Genomic DNA, 22,433 nt, shown 5'->3' with positions numbered 1-22,433 from the left:
CTGTTCACTAGAACTTAATTACTGTAAATTTGCAACAGCTCTAGTTACACATTTTATGGCAGCAGTGCTGGTATTCTAATAGAGGGACAGAAGTCAGCATGCCACACAAATGAACTGCAATACGTACAGCGGTTTTTGTTCAGAAATAATGTTAGTGTGCAATTAAAATGTAATTTATTTAAATAGAGTTAAAGTGCTTTTGTGTAGCACTCATAAAATGTGTTTTACAAAAATTTAATGAAGTGGACTGACAAAATGTCCTTGAAGAGGTAAGAAGGAAAAAGAACAAAGCGAAACGTAGAATAACACCGAATCCTGCAGAAGCTGCCAAGCATCTCCAGGTGTTGTGGAGGCGACAGCATCAGCAGCTTGGCAGGAGAGCAACAGTCACAGTGACACCAGCATCAGTGTGTGTGCGCTCACGCATTCATGTGTAAACGTGTTACTTCTCAGGTAAGCCTTTACACGATCTACACACTGTGTACTGAGAGTTTATCTTTTGCAGTAGACACAGTTTGCTAATACTGTATTGTGGTTTGAGCCCTGGTCATCCATTTTCTAAATCTGATCTAGACTAACTAATCTAAAATAACAAATTGATAATTGTTCTCAAAGTTTTATCAATGCCCTTATTGCTTGATTGGTTTCTTATTTGCACACACAGACTGTATTATATTGTGGATCTACTTCCCTCACAGAGTGTAGAAAGTATGCACTGCCATAATGAAATATAACTGACTCTCCCTCCATGCACAAAGAGTACTGATAGCTTTCAAATAAGCTCTTAGGCTACCGGCTGGCTGAGAAAAGAAAATGGTGCTTGGTTACAAGCTAAATAATGGCCACTCTCATAAGAGTGGAGGTGTGTGTTAAAAAAGCAGAGTTGAAGAGCTAGAGAGGAAGAAAATAAGTGGCAAATTGGAGGCAAATCAAATCATCGGCCTTTGAGTCTTTTTCCCTCCACTGCTGCTGTCCAACGGTGCCTCTCGTTCAGCCAACTATTCATTCAGAGAGCCCGAAGAAAACCCAACGGTCCAAAAACAAAGTCTGTCTCTGATTAGAGAGAGAGAAATGAGGTTTTACAAAATGTTATTGGTTGTTCCTGCTGCCAAATAGCCAGGCAGCTCCCCATTAGGACTTTTATGGACAACATGTGGATCGGTACCAGGACCCGATGGCTGCTGCCAATGGATCCGCCATTACTGGATCTCAGACGCCTCCAGATATATACATAAAATGGCCGATAGCCAGAGGCAGTTTATTGGCCGTTTAAATGTGTGGAGAAATGTGATCGGCCGACTGAAAAACATTTCACTGACTGTTAGTTTATAGTGACTGAACATAAACTGAGGCAGAAGCCACGACATGCTAAGAGTCATGACTGTCTCTGCCTTTAAGGATGTTAGTTGGAATGTTTTTCTCTTTATTGTTTTTGCATGTGTTCGTTTTCTTTCATGTATTGTGCACCTGCCTTGGCCATTAACCAGGACTGAAGAGATCCAGCAGCTACTGTCCTCCATTGCTCCCCTCCACTCCCCCCTTGCTATTAACTGTCCTGTTCCTTCGTCTCGAGAGCCCCTAGAGCAATTCTCCTTTATTGTATGGTTGAAGCACCAGAACCTCACTACAAGTTTTATTTCTTTTCCTTTTATAACCCTCACCAACAATAACAACAACAACAACAACAACAACAGAGAGCAGCAGTGAAGCAGTGCAGGCCAGTGGAGGCAAAGAGCAAAAGAAATGTGATGAAACTCTCATGAAAACAGCCTCCTCACCAAACCAACTACATGTTGTTTATCTAAACATCAACCCGTTCAGAAGAGTTATCAAGGACAGATCACATTTCTCATAAAATATGCACAGAAATATATTAGTTAGCGTTTACAGAATATACCCAATGTATTCAACTGATGTTTTTATGCTTCTTCTACAGCTACTACTTATAATAATGATCTTTGTTTACAAAGTGCTCCACAGATACAGAAACAGATGGGGGACAAAGACTTACATACTCACAAAAGCAATATGATTCATATAAAGTTCCTAAGAATACATTACACATATTAAGAAATATTATAAGCCTTCAAGGCCTCTTCAAAGATAGCTGGTGGCAGACTTTCACCTCCAGATTCAAACAGTCCAACAATGACCACAGTCGATACAAACCATGCGTGTCTTCTTTTGTATGGCTGTTTGTAATGCATCTGGAAGGCACTGACAAATGATGTCGTCCTGCTGACGGGGACGCCACATCAGAAAACACCAATACTGTATGTTTCGCTTTGGGAGGCGATGAGAAACGACCTGTTAAGAATACATTTGAAGGCCTGTTGCCTTTCATATGCAAAACGTAGAGTTCAGATATTTGGACTGCATTTACATAGCATGTTTATCGGTCAAAAAACAAAACAAAAGGGACAGAAGGAGCTTGGGATCTAACCGCCGAGCCCACTACCACCTGCGATTTGGGGACTTTTTTATTTAGCCTCTGTTACATGTAAGATTAGGATGACTTGCTATGACTTGTAAATTTCCCTGCTGTGGGATTAATAAAGTCTAAGTCTAAGTCTAAGTCTAAGGATATCTCTGCCAGACCTTAAACGATAATTCTGGTTTAATAAAACTTGGATCTGATGTTTGGAGTTTTGGTTGTACTTCAGATCTATAAGAAAAACATTGTACACAAGTTATTTCTGGTAGTTTTGCTAAAAAGAAGTCAGGTAGGGCAAGAAACAGTCCGGAGATCAGAGTGTAAACAAGCTCTCATGTTATTTGCAAGAGATAAGTTGTCCGTAAATATCCATCACAGTGTACAGTTCCTGCTGCAGCTTTGACCTACCACATACTTCCTGTAGTTGTGGGCTCTCACAGTTTCCCTGTGCAATGGGGGGTTATTACTACCAACATTTCAGGTGGGCTAACCTTTGGTTTTATCTCGAGAAAGTCTGAGTAAACTGTTGGCTTGTTTACAACCTATCTGATCACCTGACTGCTCCTATTTCTTCTGACTTCATCGTATCGGCGTTGCCTCGTTCCCAGATCTCAGGAATTCATTTTGATTTGAAGAACATTACCAGAACATTACCAAAATAAGAGCCAAGTTGTAATAAACCTGACTTATCGTTTGATGTTTGTGCACCAGGGTCACTCTGATAAATGCTTGTGTATTTATCGCACTTGGTAAATAAAGTAGATTTTTTACCCTTATTCTGAGTACACCAGCAGCTCTGCCTTTTGTCCCACTTTGTTGCCCCTCATTAACACTGAGGCCACATTTTCAGCAGCCTTTTATTGTCGTGTGCTGCAGCTGCTTACTGGCCCATTACAGATGAGACAAGTGTGGTTAATACTTACAGATAGTGAAAAGGTCACAGAATAACAGTAAACAATTTAATGAGAGGTCCAACCTGTTCAGGATCTGACAAAGCTCATTTTCCGTGATTAAACAGAAAAGAGACAAGAATAAGAAAACAACCAATTTCACTGGTTAATTCCGTCGTACAGGCGTGAAGCCAGGCCCGGGGCCAAGCTTGACTGGAGGGCATAATGAATACTTAAACAGCTGAGTAACTTTGGGCTCTTCCTTTTTAATCGTTGTAAATGTAGAAAAGGTTTTTTCTCCTCCTCTCTGCTTTGTAAGTGGCTTTAGCATGCTTGTCAACAGCATTGTTGAACACATGATAAGGATAGTTTGGCAAAGCCTGTGCTTGTAGGCCCCACGTGACAGATACAATACTGAACAATGAGGAGAGAAAACCCACCTCTGTCTCGGTATGTGCTGGTAACACTTTTTTAATATTAAAAACGGTTTTATAACACACTTTGCAGGTCACTCCAGGAGTCAGCGGTGGCGAGAGCCTGGAGGTTAAAGAAGCTGCCGTGTCACTTTGAGTCCCGGTTTTTCAGGAAGGGAATGGGGAGTGAATAATTTGCTCTCTTGGTCTCTAAAATGAAAGTCTTTTTCAGCTTCTGGACACTTCTGGTTTATTTCCACAGTGAGTTCTGTGGATTATTCCAAGCAACTGAACACTGATTTTGAAAAAAACATGTTCCCCCTTATTTTTCAATGCAGAAATCTCCATTGATTCTCAACAAAGATCTACCTTTTTTGCTGCTAAGCCTGTGAACCCTGAGGCGATACTTCACAAGCATAATTAACTTTTAATCTTTTATGTCACTGGAGCAAACAGGCTCCCTGTTAGCATGACTTTATTATCCACTAATAGGTTTAATCGTAGACTGGATTTAAAGCACATAGAACCGCGGAGGACGCCGTCACAGCAGAATCAAAAAAACCTGAAGACGTCACTTTCAACAGGAGAGAGAGAAGCATCAGCAGAGGAAGAGGAGAGGCTCAGAGAAGTAGGAGTGACGCTGCCGAGCTCAGAGTCTGGATCGACACCCAACGGTGATTAAGATGTGTTGGACTTCAACCAGGCAGAGCAGAAAACCCTCCATAGCTTACTCAGACAGGCAGAGGTGGGCAAGAGAAAGAGAGTTCAGGGAGAAGGAGGGTGGGGGGGCGAGGCGAGGAATGTGGGGAAGAAACAGGAAGTGTTCAGACGCCGGCAGAATTTGGACACAGAAGCAGATAATCGGGAGGTAAAGACAGGGAAGCACTTCCTCTTTGCAGCATAAAGAGGCTCCGGGGATCGACTTCCACTGCTTTGATGGCCTGCAGCGTGCTTGCTCATAGTTTGAAAACCTCACAAGTCCTAAAATCTACCATTTCTCCCTGGATGTCCAAGTTACAGCCTGTCTCTGTTGCTCTGTTGGCAGTAAGAGAGCAGAGATGGAGAACTTTAAAAAGAAAATCTACACATCTAAATTGTAAACATCCGTGAAGGAGGAAATTCCTTTTCTAATGAAAACAAGTGAGGGAGAGAAGTTTTTGTAAAATGTGTGCAGTGTGTAACTAAAGTTTAGATAGAAGACCACTCACTGCTTACTTAGCTAGACAGTTATTATTGTCCTTTTGGAGATTTATCCTTATCCTCCATACATTGTGACACACAAGTCAATTTCATTTTAGGTAGTATGTTAAGAGGTTTTTGTTTTTGCAAGACTTAGAGAAAAAGCATGGCGGCTAAGACAGACAGACATCTGTATGCTCAGTTATGGGACATAGAAATTATGAAAATTATCCCAAGACACTACTTGGGTCTCCTTCTTCACAGTTTAATGAAAATATAGCTTGTAAAGAAGCGATGGAGACTTTAAAATGCGTGGGTTAAAGAAAAATGAAAAGGGCCAAATGTTTGTGTTTGTGTGAGAGAGAGATGTAGAGAGTCCTCTTCGATCAGAGGCAGCACAGTGACAGGTCAGCCTGTGCTGCTCGCCTTTAACCCAGGACAGAGACAGTGATGCGAAATTGCCTGTCTCTCTCCTTCGTCTCTCTCTCCCTCTCTTTATCTCCCTCCCTCTCCCCCTGACTGTGAGAGGCTAACGTCTTAATCATAATTGTGTCATGAGCCATAAACACTCATACGCTTGGCTGTGGAGGCAGCCTCAGGGAAAGTAATGGTGCTGAATAATAACAACAATAACTTTATTTGCAGAGGACTTCTGCAGGAACTTTTGAACAAACACTACAATTACAGAGATTATACAGATTTTCTTACATTTCTTGGAACCAACAGTGATAAAACTTCCTCAACAAAGAGAGTGTAATCTGACTATTTTAGTTTTAGTCTTTTTTCTACACATCTTTCGGTTTACTGTCACAGAGAAGAGCCTTACATGTTGTAAGATAAATTCATGAGCGCTGCTCTTAATGGAAAGACTGTAAAACATGTAAGACTGGTTTCAGTAGTTCAGAGAGTTGGTGTCAGAAATATTTCAGTGAAGAAGTTTCTACTTTTGAGACAAGAAAAACTGAAAAAGTGATGTAGCTCATTGCAGTCACTCCAGAGGATCTCAGGACAGACAGTGAGTCAGAGAGACACTGGACAGATGAAGTCCAAGACGTGCCTGCTGAACTAATGCTGCACCTTTAATGCATCCCAGTGAACTGTTGAGTAAAAGAAAGCCACAGTCCAAAGCAGTTTCATTCCCTTTCCAGCCTGTGGAAACAATACGGGATGCAACAGTTCGACAACAAGCTCAAGATAGTTATTCATGTGTTATACCAGTACAAGGTAACAGATGAATTACTCTACACATCTTTTATATTTTACCTTAAAGCCTGGCTCACCACTCTTGGTGGTCAACTGATGAACACTGATATCCGAAAACTAACAGTGAGCTACAGAAAATCGATTCAGGTGACAAACAATCGAACATGGACACGGTGAAAAGGAGAATAGAAAGTTCTTGCATTCAAAGGTTGCTGTTCAGCAGTCGCCTCCGCAGCACCACTACAATGTCAAGTCAACTCAATTTGATTTATATAAACCAAAATAAAATAAAAAGTCTCAGAGGACACGTCTATCTGTAGAGCCTTGATTCAAACGAAGACAAACTTTACAAAAACAAAGAAACCTCTTCCAGGACAGACAGACAGACAGACAGACAGACAGACAGACATGCAATGGCAAAACAAAATGACAGAAATATTAAGTAAATATTTATGTAATGAGTTTCAGGTAGATCTCATAGTATTTCATAGTACGTCATACTGAAAAACAGTGAAACTAATGGCTGCCTGAGAGGTAAGAAATGTTTGCTCAACTGCTTTTACTGGTTTTATAGTGTCAATCTGGGACAGATCGGCACTTAATTAGCATTTTATAATATTGACTAAGGTTTTAAATGCCCTCCTTATGTCTGTGATGGTATTTAGTGACTGTTTGTGTGGTTTAGCGGTAGTTTAGGATTGTGTAATTTCATTTTGAAATTTCTGTGTTTGATGTGTGGCATCCTTAGAGGGGGGGCATATTCGTCTCATTCTCATTGGATAATTGATAAAGATTCATTAGTAAAACAACCTGATGTAGGCACTGTGCTGAATGACTCTTCCAGTACGTCAGCTGGTGTTTCAGAGTTATTTTTCATATTTATGTAGAGTGCTAGCACGGTACTGTAACGTGACTGAAACTACCTTCTGATGCAGATATACGGTGAGGGAAAGTTGCTCTGTGCTGTTGGCACAAAGAAAAAGAATCCTCTCCAGTAGAGAAGTGGTTGCTTCAGTGCCTCTGTCTCAGTCATTTCTCAGTGTTTCCCTGGTATTACACAGGGATTGACGGTGATCCAGAAAATATCAGACACCTTCTACTGACTTAGCTTCCCGTCCGTTAGCAGGATCCCTCTGCCTATTGGACGAGTCTGTGGGGGATTTTTCAGAGGAAGCTTGTGGATTTTCTGTGGCTCAACCAGATGGCACACAACTTCTCTTTCCAAAAAGTAAATAAATATTAATCTCACGGCCAAAAGCAGCTTCCTGAAAACAGATCCTTGGAAGCACGTCTGTGGCATTTGCTGTGGGCTTCGACATTTCTTTTAAGCTCTGCAGGGGTCTCTCTCAACCAATAACAATCTTTCTGGCTTTAAATTAGGGCTATGTGTATCCATAATCCCTCAGTGAGGAACATTTTTGCAAATTACACAATTTTATCATTATTGTTAGAAGTATTAAAGTCTAAAAGAGCGTAACTACACTATCATTATTCAAACAAATTCAGGCTGTACCCATTAAAAACATATAAATATTAATAATCTTAATACTACTTTCAGATATCTGTCCAATTATGACTGATCAGCTGTGTGAAGTGGGTCCAGACTCCCCAGGGCCCCCAAAAATCCTCGGTTTATCACTAAATATCAACTAAAGCAGGTGTTATCAGCAGTTTTGTACAGGGGTCCTGTGGCAGAATGTATTTTTAAAATTATTTGAGTTGATATTGTGCTCACATGGTGCTAATTCCTAAATAAAGTTGAGCTAACTAACTGACACAGAAAAAAACTAGGACAAGGTAGTTTTAGTTCAGCAATCTGGATCTGTATATAATGCAGCTGCCATGTTATTATACACAGTAAAGGCTGCAACATGCTGCCGTCACAGACATTCGCATAGCTGTATGAACTTAAACATGAACATATTTTTCTTTTCTGTTTCAGACCCACCTCCCAACAAGAAGTTTGACCAACCAACAAATCACTTATCTCTGCCAAGAATCACTGAAACATTTACGTGTATCTTCTCAAGACTAAATGTACTTTCAGATAGCGAGCTGCCACCAAAGGACGCTGGATTTCTACTTGATGAATGGGTGGATGGCAGCACGGCGTCTACTGACTACGACCTGTAGCAAACACTGCAGGTTGCTGCCACCCACCTGCTCTAGTCTCATCACGTAGCCCCAAAGAGATATAGCAAGTTTAGCTAACTACGATCACATTATCTGGCACTAACTAACCATCAGGAAAAAAGAAAAATGACTCTGATGAAAGAACTGACCTGAGAAGTGCCTGAAACTGATTTATGTGCCTCCATTTGGCACACTATAACGTCCTCTACATATAATTTATATACTATCGAATGATTTCAGAACCAGTGTAACTTCCCATCCAGCAGAGAACGCAGAGAAAAGGTCAACACTATGAGATCATACACCGCTGATGGAATCTGAAATGGTTTCTGCATTCAGATGGCGTGCTAACAGAGTGAGGCTTGTATCATTACCTCCATTCATCAACAGAAAGAAGAGTCTGAGGTGAAACCTGCAAAGTATCAACTAATATCAACTTTCCCTGTGACTGCTGCATGAAAGCACATTTCATTTATTTTTCAAGAGCACTCTTTTTGAAGAGCACTTTTATGCAAAGTGCTTCGGTGTGACATGAGTCCTTTGGTTTTTAGCACAAGTGGGCACAAATAAAGAACCCGTTGACCCTGCAGCGCTGCACGGAAACAGAAGGAGGGGGAATTCAGAACTTAATAAAGGGAACAAGGTTGCAGCAAAATAAAGGAAAGCAAAGATAAAATAAAGAACAATAAAAGAAAGAGTAAAGAACGAGGTGAAAGGAAGATGTCTTGAGTGGCGGGTCTGAATCACTGAAGAATCACCAGGCAGTAAGGTCGAGTCTTAGTTCAGGCTGAGTTTATTCACACGTGTGGACGGAGTCACGGTGCACAGCGTAGTGTCACAAAGAATCTGCAACTAGACAAAAGACTTCCTACAGCTTTTATAGTGGTGATTGTGCAGTAACCTGGACTGAGTGCAGGTGTGTATCCTGGAATACTTATATGCATCTGTGTATTTCTGTGACTTAACCCCCCCACCCCCACCCAGGCCCTGTGTTAGGTAAAATATCAGTCAGTACAGTTTTGCACAAACACAATGCCTTAAATGAAACCCCCAATCTGATAACTAACAGCTGTTGTGGAGTTGATTTTCCTGTAAACCTTCAGAGCCTTGGAGTCCCAGACATATCTGACCATACTGGCTTCTCTGATCAGTTCTTCTTAACTACTGTTGCTACGCCAAGACTGCAAGAATATTAAGAGGGCAGCCTCACTCACACAGAGATCAGAAGAGAGAGTATCCAGAGAATCTAAAAGTTAACATGGAAAGAGTAAAATAATGCAAAACACAAAACGTATTAAATGTGATTAATTCAGGTCAACGTACAAAAACCACCGATCACCAGGTTTGGACAAGTTAACAACCCAAAAGGAAAAATAGTATAACCTTGCATAAAAGAAGCACTCAGTTTGAGTCTTTGACTTGAAGGGCTTCAAAGGAATAGTGGAGGGGTAAGACGGGTCCTTCTGGGTCTTAGGATGTCTTAAGATGATGGTGAGATACTGGAGTTTTTGTTGTCTGGAGATTTTGCCTCCCAGGGTGACGGTTGTCTGAAGTTTCAGTTTATTTTGAACTGTTAGATGAAACCAGGTTGAAGGTCATGACATTTTTGACATGGGATTGGTGAGCAAGTGTGAGGATTTGTCTGCTTACTTTGAAGCTCTAGAGTGGAAATGTGTTTTGAGAAAAATCCACACTGGTTGAGCGGGAGAGGCTTTAGTCCATCTCAACACCCAGAGACAGGAAAAGTGTTACCCGTTCTACTTCCTGTCCTGTAATCGCTCACACAGGGACACCACAGCCTTTGTTTCTATGGCATTTAATATAAGGTAGCTTTCCTAAAAGGGAGAGTATACGTTCTTTTTCAGCATACTTGGGAGTGAAGGTACTTTGCGTTTATGAGTTTAAATAAAGTTTGAGCCATTATTCAGTTATGTATTTCAGTATAACATTAAATGCTGAGCTTTGGGGACGCAGTAACAGGGCTACAGGGATATTATCCGACCTTCACACAGGTTGTAAACAAATCCCCAGTTAGCTAGATTAGCTAAACCACTATTTGGAAGTGCAATAGAAAGTGAGTGCACCACCAAAGTGTTGGTTATGAATAGTCATTGCGCAAAAGATCTGTGGCATGCACTGTAGGTCAAGGTTGAACCAGGAAGTTGGTCTGAAAAAGTCAAACACCTTGGAACAGAGCTGGGCTGTGCAGCTCTTTTGAAACCCGAAAGCAAAGCAAACGCCCAATAATATATGTTTATGTGAGTAGTGTAACACTGCTACGGCCACAAAGGTCTGCTGGTTGGCAGGCTGTTTCTTTTAACCCTGATCATGATCATTCCCATCCTAGAAATAACCCCACAGATGTCCTCTAACCTTAATGAATCATTAAACAAAGCTGTTTTATGACAGTGTATCACACTACAGTGATTTGTAGTGATTTTGAAAGGCACAGGCAGATCAGAAAAATGCTTCCCATTTTACAAACCTACTCTAGGGATTCTGTGTCAAACAGGCCGTGTCATCAGCACGTTGTCTAGTTTACAGACAAACAGAGTGGTGATAAGATGCAACTCATGTCACTACATGTTTATTTGGAGCTCAAAATAGGTCAAAATCCATAATATCAATTGTAATTTCATTTCGGACCACCCTCTTTGCATTCATTTCCTCTGTCACAAGTCACAAGCTGACTGATGGGGGTTTTGGATTATCTGCACTTCAAACATGGTTTCCGGTAAACATCTGTGATATTTACTGCACACTGCGCTCATCCACAGCACAATCATTATAGGTGCTCGGCTGCAGTTGTCCATCTTCTCTGATGCACACTGAACAGTCATTGGTATGCACAGCACTGCGTTGTTTGGGAGTCTGGGACTATTTAGAACAACAATTTTTATGGTAAGTGCCAATCGGTCATGCTGTACTCTCTCAGGGACGTGATGGAGTTTAAAAAAAAAGAGAACAACACAAGTATACAGAGAGAGAAACAGAGAAATGAGAGACAGAAGTGGAAGAGACAGAGAGAGATAAACTGAGAGAACGAGAAAGAGGGAGAGGCTGAAAAACCTCAGCAGAACAAAAGAGGACGGAGGGGAGAGGAGAGGGCGAGTGAGCATGGGAGGAGAAACCAAGGGACAAAATCAAAGAGACAGAGATGGAGGTGGAGGAGAGAAAGAGATATCTGTGTGTTCCAGAGAAAAGTGGAGAAACAAAGAGACCATAACCGTGAAGTTGAAATCGACAGTCAAAGGTTTTTTAAAGTCTGTCTTAATACAACAGTCACATGTGTACGCTGAAAGACGTCACTCAGCGCTGCAATCACTTGTCCAAACCAGCACTTAGTTAAAGTATAGTTAGCTAGTTATAGTATAGTATATGAACGTCACACCTGAACTCAACATTAACCGCAACCCCGATCTGTCCCTCACCTTAACCCTGCCGTAGTTGTAGTTGTTTTAAAAACACTGATTTTTAACATAATCCGGGCTTTTGCCCAAACGTCCCCTCACAAAATCCTCATAAAAATGCAATGCCAATGCAAGCTCAGCTGAAGGTGATGTGAGGCTCCAGCAGTCTGAGTAGAACAAATCAAGTTTGTTTATTTGTTAAAACATTCCCCTTTCTTGTTCTGCCTGGTAGCATTTCCTCGCTGAGATACGTCCTTGTATTTGCATGCAGGTTTGTTGCTGGGAAACAACATATTAGTTGAAATACCCACATGTCCCACAGCTTCAGCAGAACTTATGAATGCAGTTTTGGAGAGAACAAGGACTGTGGATTTTTTCACCCATTTCTCATGCTAGGAAAGGATGTAGCGTCATGGCCACTGTGAACAGGAGGAATGATTGCAGAGACCAACAACTTAACATACTCTGTTTAAAACCTGCAGGTATCAACAGATCATCAGAAGTACTCTGAAAAACTGTAACTGCTGGGCCACTGAGACCCTCCCTCATATCACCTGTCTGAAAGGACAAACAACTCCCCAAACAACACTTGTCTGCTCCTAATTGGTACTAAAATATGACACCTAATCCCTAATCATGCTAAACTGTGGCTGCAATCAGCCTCAACGTCGGGTCAACAGCAAGTTAAAGTCAAAATGCCTCACATGTTTACTTCAGTCAGTGATTTCTAAAAAGCCAGACACGACAGGGAGAGTCCCTGTTTATTCTGTCGACAGGAAGGACGACGGGAAAGGGAGATGTCACATGAGGTGGACGCAAACTGGACACTTTTAACTCCCAGAGTGAGAAGCATGCTGAGAGGCAGCTGGGAAATGATCCACGTGGGAACATACAGTTACATCAGCCAGCCATGTTAGCAGCAGTGAGTCTGTACTAACCTATCTTAGTTTAGCATGTTAGCATGCTAACATTTGCTAATTAGCACTGAATATGAACTACAGCTGAGGATGATGGGAACGTTAGTGAATAGTTTTGCTGTACTGGACAAATTAAAGTTTTGACCTGATGAAGGTGCCAGATGTCAGGAAGATCAGTGAAGTAACATGAATGTCTGTACCAAATTATTTGGCAGTCCATCCAAGTGTTGATGAAATATTTTACTCTAAACCTCAAATGTTAATCTCGTGGTGGTGCTAGAGGAACTTTTCAAGAAGAAGGAGATAAGTGAGGCAGGAGAGCAGTTCCCAAATGTTGAATTCACCATCAATTAGCAGACTGAAACCGGCACAACAAGCCCATTTAAACACACATTCATCTGGGTGTCAGCAACCAATAAGATCGTTTCAGCAAGTCTTATTTGTCTTGTAAATAACAATTTTCTCGGGAGAGTGAAAACAAGTAGACGAGAGGTTGTTTACGAACAAATCTTCCCTGCTTTAACATACTGTTGTCCTCAATTTTGATGACTGGAGAGGCTGATGGAGCAACTTTTAGAGAGATTTTAGGAGTAGTTTGTTTTGGTTAATACATGATTTTAGTGTTTCAAATTTGAGGTTGCAATCACAGAACTCACACTGTGAACAATCAGCAAGGTAATAATAATAATATCTAATAATAAACTTTATTTCTACAGCGCCTTTCAAAACTAGGAGTTACAAGGGTGACTGATTGAGAGCGATGTCAGGGACGGTCTTTTGATTGGATGAATGTTGTTGACCAGAGGAAGCGGCATTGGGACTGGGTGTGACCAATCTGCCCGAGCGCCGGGGAGGAAGGTGCACAACTGATCCCGGTGCAGCCGCACTGGTTTGGCACAGAGCACCTGGTCATCTGATAAAAACGGATATTTCTCAGACTCTCTCAACTAAAAAACTTTTAGTTTCCAACTTTCAGTATCGATTCATTGCAGTTTGTGTTACTTTTGGAGGCATGCTGTACGTTTACCACCAGACACTCTGATCGACCAGTGGAGTATAATTATATCTGTCTCAGTTTGACCTCGGTCAGCTGTAATGATGTGAAAGACAGCAGGCTCTGTAAGGCCGTCACAGTAAATAAGAACTCTCCCTCTTAATTGACCTGCCTGATGGCTGGATCACACTTCAAATAAATAAAATAAATAAATACCAAGACAACTGTGATGGATGGACCCCCGACTGCTCATTAAACAGTAAACAAACACTCAGAGGGAATCAGGCAAACACACAGATATGGCAGATATAATGTCAGCATCTCTGTACCTGTTGTTCTTTTAAAAATCGCTCTGCTTTCGAGGGTTTAGGTGCTATTTACCCCGCAGCAAAATGGCCACAAACAGCGAGGGTGGGGTCATAATTTCCATGGAAATTACTTTGCAGCCCCATGCCAAGCGGATGTAGGAAGAGGTTGGCTCGGCGCAGCTCGATTCCAGATCCAAAGTCTAATCCTCAAATTATCACTCACTCAGCAAATCCCCCTCTGCTCTCCTGCCTCACTTATCTCCTTCTTTTCACCTCCTCTTCTCAGACTCATCTGCCTCTGCCCCCCCCCCCCACCCCCCCGCAGCTCTATCTATCCATCTGCCTGCTGGAGGGTGGAGAAAATAACAGAAACACTGCATGAAAGAAGACTTTATCTGTAAAATAAATCCCCACAGTTGTTTCACTGAATGCCATTATGATTTAAACCAGTCACCTCCAATGAAGAATATATAGTTTTAAAACAGACAAAAAATGCAAACTTTTCTAATGGGGTGAAAGAAAGAGTCTTTCTCGACTGTGATGATGTACAACAAAAAAGTGAAACTGCTGAAGTGAAGAACTGCGATTGTCACTAGGAGGGACACTAAAAGTCACCCTGTGGACTCTGTAGCGTGGCTCTGAACTGTTTTCATGTTGTGTTGTTTGCATCATATGTTCAACCAGCATGAGCATGAACGTGTCCCCACGGGCATGGGGAGGAGCTGTAACAATTCGTGGCAGTAATGTGCTATAAAATAAAGAGATAGAAGACAGCACACAGTTTTAAAATACTGAACACAAAGGCTCTGAAGATGTTTTAAAGGTGGGAAAGGCATTTAGAGCCAGGCTAGCTGTTTCCAGTCTGTGTGCTAAGCTAAGCTATGTAGCTGCTAACGGTAGCTTGATATTTACCATACAAACATGAGAGTAGTATCAATCTCATCTTACTAATCCTATTTCACAAGATGTCAAATGTTTTCCTTTAAAGCTGCATTAACTGATCTTGGCGGTGTAAACCATGAAAAACATCCACTACAACATATTACCCCATGAAGTTGTTATGACTAACACATTAGCAATCGATTTACCCAATTACACATTCATCAGTTGCAATAATCTCCTTTTAGCTCTGGTTTGGTCTCCACCAACTCCTGAGAAAATATCTAGCTGCTAAATGTTTCGCTTTCTTCACCAGCTTCTCACAAACTAAGCCTGTCTACTGTTTATTTCTGAATTCTGACAGTGAACCAGACATAAAATCTAAATAATGAGCTAAAAGAGGCTAAAAAGCTCAGTGATGATCACTGCAAGCATGTTCAATTACATTCACTGCTATTATGAAATATTGATTAGTGGAGCTGTAACAATGAAACTAAACTGAAACAAAAATCTACTGGGTGCCTTTAAGGCTAACAGCACCACTTGCTAACATCTCTTGTTAAGGATGCTTCTGTTGCTAAACACCACTCAAGTATCACAAAGTTGAATCAACACCTCACTTCACTGCTGGTCTCTGAGGCGACACTGCCATTTAGAAACTGTGTTTGTCCGATGTCTACAAGCAAAGATGTTTCACTTAGTGCTCTGCAATTCTCACTAGCTCAAAAATGAAAGGTCTGATGAGTCATTCTTCACTATTTTCCAGACTCTGGTTGGTTTAATGGTTGCAGAAAGCTGAAGTAAGAGCACAGTCCACAAGGCACGTCGCCAGCTGTTAAATATAGTGCTGTGTATGGGCAGCCATATTGCTTAAAAGCTGTTCTGAAGATGAACGGTGTCCTTGATCAGAGTCACATGGGGTCTGTTTCACAGTCAGAGGTACTGTGTATACCTCTGGGGACAGGTGTGGTATAGTTTGGCTTTATGTTTGTAGAAGCAAACAGTAAAAGTTAATAATTTCTAATCCACTCCAACACCAATACTCAAAGTCGGAGCAACGAGAAACTGAAGCTGTGCACTTAACAAAGTGGACTAACCCTAACCCTAATTGACAAGGAGTGTGTGTTCACAGTGAATATGAAGGGTTTCATTAGCAGTATACGTGTAGCTTGAGGTGGAATAAAAAAGGAGCCAGCAGCCTGCAGAAGAACACCAGAAGCATTTAGAGGTACAAATTGTGCACAAAAATAGAATAATAATCTGTCTCTAATACCATTTATGGATCTTTCCAGCAGGTTTCTGACTGAACTAAACCCAATATTGTACCTCAGACAGCAGCTGCATGGTTTTGCATTTGAACAGAAATCCATCTGGTCCTGTGAACTGGTGAGTGCTGATCTAATTCAAGCACTCCATATGCATGAAAACTGCAGTAATGTTCTGTAAGGGAAAAGGTTTTGTTGGAACATTTGGACATGTGGACTGGTGGTGAAAGTAAATGATGGGTTAGCTCTACGGCAGCTCTACACTGACTGAGGGGTGAAACACTAACGTTGTGCAGCGCTCTCAGCCACTGAGGTACATCCACAATAGGCAACACAGCCAACTGAAGTTTGCTGCATAAAAGTCTCAATTTGTGATCGTAAGCATATTGCTTGGGTTGTGTTGTCAATAGTTCCAGTGTGGATACTAAAAATGCACAGAATGATTCCTTTATTATAACTCATTCACCAACTGTTGTAATCTTTTCCTGTGCTGCTTTTTTTTCATAGAATTAAAAAAGTTTTATAGTGACGATAATGATTTTGAAGAAAACACTAATAACCAGAGTCGACAGGTTTCTGTATCCCTCCTCTTCAGGAAAATCTCATCGCAGAGCTGCTGGTTCGATTCTAAATGTTGATCAGATGAGAAAAGGGCTGATCTTTTGAAGTGTGGCTCTAATGTGCCAAACTGCTGCTACAAAGATCTGTTGGAGAGGATAAAACCTCCAGACACTCTCTGTGTAGCGTCTGTGCTGAAGTGTTCACCGTGTAGTTGGGTGGCTGGAAACACTTCAAGGGTTACAGAGTCGCAGGCAACCATCTGACATGAGCCAATGTTAAGAACCAACATGAAAGTAGCAACAAATGACGGTTCAAACGATGCCTGGAGTCGCCTGCATATTGTGGAAAATCAATGATAACATGTTTAAAGCTCTTTTTTTTCTCAGCCAGTCACATCATTGGTCTCATTTCCCTGAAACAGCTTGGCCAACCACAGTAGAGCTCGATAAATGGAAAGATGCTTCTCCAGGAAAACATTTTATTGTCAAGCTCACTCTGGCACTAGAGGAAACATCAAGGGATCACCAGAGTAAGTAGGATTCATCCCTCTGGGGACAATGAATGTCTGCCCTGAACTGGCAATCCATCCACTAGTTTTTGAGATATTCCAGACCAACTGACTGACACTGCCTTTTTCTCTTTTCTCTCTATTTGTGGATGTTTACTAAGTATGTAATCAAATCATTTTAAACCAATTGGCTCCGTTTAAAATAAACGTGTGTAGAACAAGGAGCTACAGACTACTTGGATGTGATCCACCATTCCAGGTTAAATGTTTAGGGTTTCACTCCTGCAGGCTTAATTTATCCGTGTATTTCAACAGCTAGCAAAAACACTGCTTGTTAACATGTTGATACTATATCTGTGTGAGTGTAGGTTTGACCGTCTGTCTTTGGGGAGACCGTTGGAAGCTACATGCAGGCGGGCAGTAAAAAGCCGAGACAGAGAGTCGGGTCGGGGGCTGGAAGGTCGGGCGGATATTTGGAGCTCTGACTCTGTTCCTAATATAACTGTGTGTGGAGCGACAGCTGCTGAGTGTCCTGAAGCAGGTGGGCTGTGTTACATGTCAGAGTGATAGTGGGGGGGGGGGGGGGACGGACAGAGGAGGTCTACTTCAGGCCCAACGGCTGCTGGCTGTCGGTTAGACACAGTAGTTGCTAATTTCCTTCATCGCGTCCTTTGTTTCGAATGAAAGAGAAGCAGAAATGAAACTTCTCTGATCCTTCGTCAGACTTGAAGCATGAAGCTGGGACTCACTGCTTCACCATCATTTATTATGGAAAAGTGTACAGTGTTCGATTAGGTGAATGTCACCAATGTGCTTCATAGACACACAGTAGTTCAGTGATCCCCAACACGTTTGGCTTGTGAGCCCTTAAAATGAAGAAAGGTCTACTTGGTACCAATTGTCCACAGCAGCATACATCTACGGGTTAAGTTAACAAAAAATGACTCCCCCCAAGGACTGATGTTGCAGGGTAAGATAATATTATGAAGCAATAGTAAATGACTTTGCTTTTGTAGACCCCATAAATGAGTAACTTCAGACAGTGCACAGATGTGTTTCACCCAAAGGATACCAGGAATGTCCAGCTTAGTCTGAACAGAGAGCCTGCTGGCTAAGACACAGTACGAAGTTCGGATTTGTAACTTTCATGTTGATGGCCATCCTCATTAAAAAGCGCTAATCTGTTGCATCTCAATAAGTGTAATCAAGCCAGACTTCTGTCTCATCACGCTCACGAAGGTCTGCGAGAAATCCCATCAAAATATTGGGATAATGAGACCTTTGCAGAACCTGAGGCAGCAATTTTGAGTGTGAAAAGTTTTCTGGAAAAGTCACCACTCATTGGTTTTCTGTCTGGATATAAACAAGTTCTCACTTGTGCAGTTTTAAAAAGTAATTGAACTGTAGATCATGTTTTTTAAGACATTAGAGCAGGAGGTGAGTGGGTGATCTGAGGTGCACAAAGCATGCTGATACGAATGGCCTCAACAGGTTTGTGCATGAGGAATGAAGCAGTGCATGAATCCGTATTTTGGCAAAAATGAAAAGGTTTGGATGATACTGATTAAATGGATGGACAGTGGATTGTGCTGCAGGAGTGAACTGCTCACTGCTGGTGTTTGTTGTGTATCCAAGCTGACCACAGCCATGATTCTGTGACAGTGCAAAACAATCGTTTAAAGACACAAACCTGCAGGAGATACAAACATTTAACCAGAGCTGTCAACGAAAGTCTGATGTGTGTCACAAAAACGAGGACTTGAGACTTAACTTAAACTTGACTACTGTGAGTCTAAAGACTTGACCTGACTTGAGACTTGAATGACTTTGCTTTCAAGTCAGGTCATTTCTGCAGGGAGCCAAGTCTCGAGTTTGGACCTGAGAAAATCCCAGAACAGTAAAACATAAATAAGACAACAACAGGCAGACGTTCCACAGCCACCCAGTTTACACAGAGACTGGAGCTAAACAAGACCTCCTCCCTCCAACACACACGCCCCTTCACCACAACTGACCCTGCAGAGGCCCAGAGCAGGCCCAGAGTCAGTGTTGAGGCATGTGCCTCCTCCTCCTCTACAGCTGTAATTGAAACCAAATGTGTTGCCAGGGTTGATATGGCGAGGTAGGGTGGCCAGCCCACCCACCCTTCTTCTCCCTCTCTGTACACAAATATTGTTGAAAAAGGGTGAGATTTAAAGCAAACAGCCTGAGAAATCACTTTTCTTGCAATTTCATTTCTAAAAGAAACTCCCAACTTCTTGGTTCACAACAAATAAATTAATTTAATTGCTTCAGTCTCGGGTGCTCTGCATTTGTAAAGTTGTTATAATGTTTGGTTTTGTTTTTTGAGCACAAAGTGGGAAAATAAAAAAAGATTTCCACCAAGAGAAACAAGCAAACTGCAAACTAACAAGGACGAAATGCAGATTTAACTTGGTGCACCTTTTGAAGGAGTAAAGCAGCAGCAGTCAAAGCTCGACCCACCTTCCTGGCCACCACGGCCACTTCAACAACCACACTTAATGAGCAGCCCAAGCAAGGCAGTGAACCAAACTTACCATGCTTCCTCTTCTTTCTCTCTTTTCCTTCCTCTTCCCCCTTTATCCTTGCTCCACTTCCCCTCTTTCCCTCCGTTCCGGGCTCCCGGTGAGCTCTGCTCAAAGTCGAGGTGTGTCAGGCAGATAAAGACGGGATTGAGTTGCTGCTAAGAAGCTGCATGAGGCCTTCACTGACCAACTTAAAGTCAGGCAGCCACCTCTCTCTTTCTCTGCCCTCCCTGCTGCCTTGGTCTCTTGTCAGCTTTTCCAATAACAAACTGCTCCCCGCCTCTTTTGGCAGAGTCCCTGAGCTGTGAGCTGTTTCCTGGACGCTTGGTGGACTCCCGCGACCCGGCTGTCTCCCTCTTTTCTATTTTTCTTTTTTTTTTTGAAGGCGGCTGCTCTGCTGTGGAGAGTCTTGTTGCTCCAGCCCTCTGTCTCTCTGAGTTGCAACCCTGCCTTCCAGCCAGATTTAGAATCAGAGACACATGTGGGCTTCTGGTTTGAAGTTTAAAGAGGCGGGACATGTCGGAGAGTGTTATGTTGTCATGACGACCCCTCCTTCTCCAGCAGTCTGAGCCCTGCCCCTGTGTTTTATGAGCAAGTATATGGGGGCGTGTTTGGATGTTTGTTTGTTTTCCACGTGTGAAGTACAATATATTACACAGAGTCATACACAAGACCTGCCGACTGGACCTCATGTTGGCTGCTGCCAACACTGTTCATGGCTGGAGGGAATAATGGCTGTGAATCTAATTACATATTTGATCCATCAATGTGAGTGGCAGATAATTCATTAATATGTATATATATGTATTATATTTCATCCTTTACTCCGTCTTATGTCCCATGGGTGGGAGGGTTGGGATGTAGGGGGAGGTTTAGGAGTTTAAGAGGTATTTTTGAGTGTATGTGTGCGTATGTTTGTTGATTGCCAAACAAAATTACCATTGAAAGAGACTAAACACCACTCAGATATATTTTGTCCTTTTGCAATCGTGCTTGACATTATGAGAACCTTGTTTGTATCTGATAAGACACTGACAAACAACCGGCTGTGTTTTGTTGTTTAGGTATGAGAACTGGTTGACTTCACTGCTTTAAGCGGACCCGACTTGCTCCCCCTCCAGCAGAAAACATGGACTTTCTAGATCATTTTAACAGTCGTACTCCTCCTTGTAGCCTACATTTCCACTCACTGCAGCCTTACTCGCTCTCTTCTAAATTTAAAGTAAGTCAAGTCTGAAATGTGCGTTTTTGTGATTAAAGTTCAAGTTCAAGTCTCAAGTCTACAGCTAAATGTTTATGTTGATCTTTGTTCAGCTTTGTTGTCCTTGTTTGTTTAACTGTATTTCAGTCAGAGTCCGATTCTTCATGTATTCACATACTTGGCCAATAAAGATATTTGTAATCGAGCATGCATGTGTGAGCGCGCTGCATGACAGTCAGCATGTGAGTTCAGGAGCGAGAGAACGAGAGCGAGAGATTTAGAGAATGCAAATTCCTCTCCTCCACTTTAATGTTCTGTGGCCTGACAGCGAGGGAGGAAAAAGCCTCACAAAGCTTCTCCTACAAAGCTCCACTTTCTTTTCTCTCCTCTCCCCTCTTGCCTCCTCTCTCCCCGTCCTCCCTCTCTTCACAGCCACACTGATCCCATTCTCTCTGCCTGCTTGTTTGTGGTGAGACTGATTTTGTAGGTTAGGGGAATACTTCATGCTTTGATGTTACATCCAGCAGTTTCACAGCACTGCGCCTCTGATAAGAAAGAGCAAGGTACTTTATTATTAAAGGAGGTTAAAACCATGAAAAAGGGGTAAGTTGTAGAAATGTCCACGCCCCAAATTCATCAACGTTTTTTAAGCCTGGTAATTTCAGCAATCCTGATTGTGAGTTTTTGTTTCACCCTTTAACTTCTATATAAGCCGCGATGAAAACACAGTCACTCTCTCACTGGCAGCACTGCCTCGAAAAAAAAAAAAGAAGTATAATAGCAATCATTGTCTAACAGGCGAGGCGAGTCCTGAATCTTAAGTGGGCAGACGGGACGAAGGCTGCAGACACCAGGGGAACCTCGCTGTTGTTCCCTGGGCTGAGGCTGGAGCTCCACTTGATGATGTATTAATCAATAAATAAAAGGGAAAATCCCTTCTGGTAAAGAGAGGAGGAACACAGCGAGGCTCATAATGAAGATGTAGTGTAGGCGAATACACAGGGGAGGCGAGGCGGAAGATCTCACACACAGACAGATTTTTAAACAAGACTTTAAGTGAAGATGGAGGAGATAGTTGGGGGGTGGCGTTATTGCACATGGCAGCTGGCATTTTTATTTTTCCTTTTCACAAAGTTGTGTAATTCTTAAAATAAATAAAATCATTTTCAAACTGAAATTGTGGCTGAGCAGGCAGTCACGTTAAGCCCATCAGACCTGTACTGTCTGGCAGATACGAACCTCGACACCCCTCATTGTACATTTCTACTGGGTCACTGCAGTCTGTGAAAATGTTTTCCTTTCTCATTACCCCTGCGGTGGGGGCGGTAATTCTAATGGTTATTCTAATGATTATCCCCTGGGTGATGCCCTGACTTTACCTCCAGCACCACCAGCAGGTTTATATTTATGGTTCAGAGTGAAATGTCTCAACAACTGTTGGATGGATTACTATGCAGTTTGGTGCAGACAGTCATGGTCTTTAAGCACTTCGTAGACTCTTAGTCTTGTTTACACTATTGGCTATCAGAGAAAACATATAAAAGTGTGTGTTTTAATCCCAGTTTGGTTTAACCAGGAAAGTGCCTTCCTGA

General features: G+C 42.0%; 1 protein-coding gene across 1 annotated transcript in view; it reads right to left on the bottom strand.

Annotated features, from left to right (window-relative positions):
• The window catches only part of sgcd (sarcoglycan, delta (dystrophin-associated glycoprotein)), a 109,468-nt gene extending 89,736 nt beyond the window's left edge, over positions 1-19,732 (bottom strand). The window contains exon 1 of the mRNA XM_070917356.1: positions 19,653-19,732. Coding sequence (XP_070773457.1) covers positions 19,653-19,655 — 3 coding nt within the window. The 5' untranslated portion in view covers positions 19,656-19,732. The remainder of the gene's footprint in view (positions 1-19,652) is intronic.
• Between the last annotated feature and the right edge of the window lie 2,701 nt (positions 19,733-22,433).

Source organism: Enoplosus armatus, chromosome 13 (assembly GCF_043641665.1).
Source record: "Enoplosus armatus isolate fEnoArm2 chromosome 13, fEnoArm2.hap1, whole genome shotgun sequence".
NCBI lineage: Eukaryota > Metazoa > Chordata > Actinopteri > Centrarchiformes > Enoplosidae > Enoplosus > Enoplosus armatus.
This window is presented reverse-complemented; position numbering and strand designations above follow the sequence as displayed.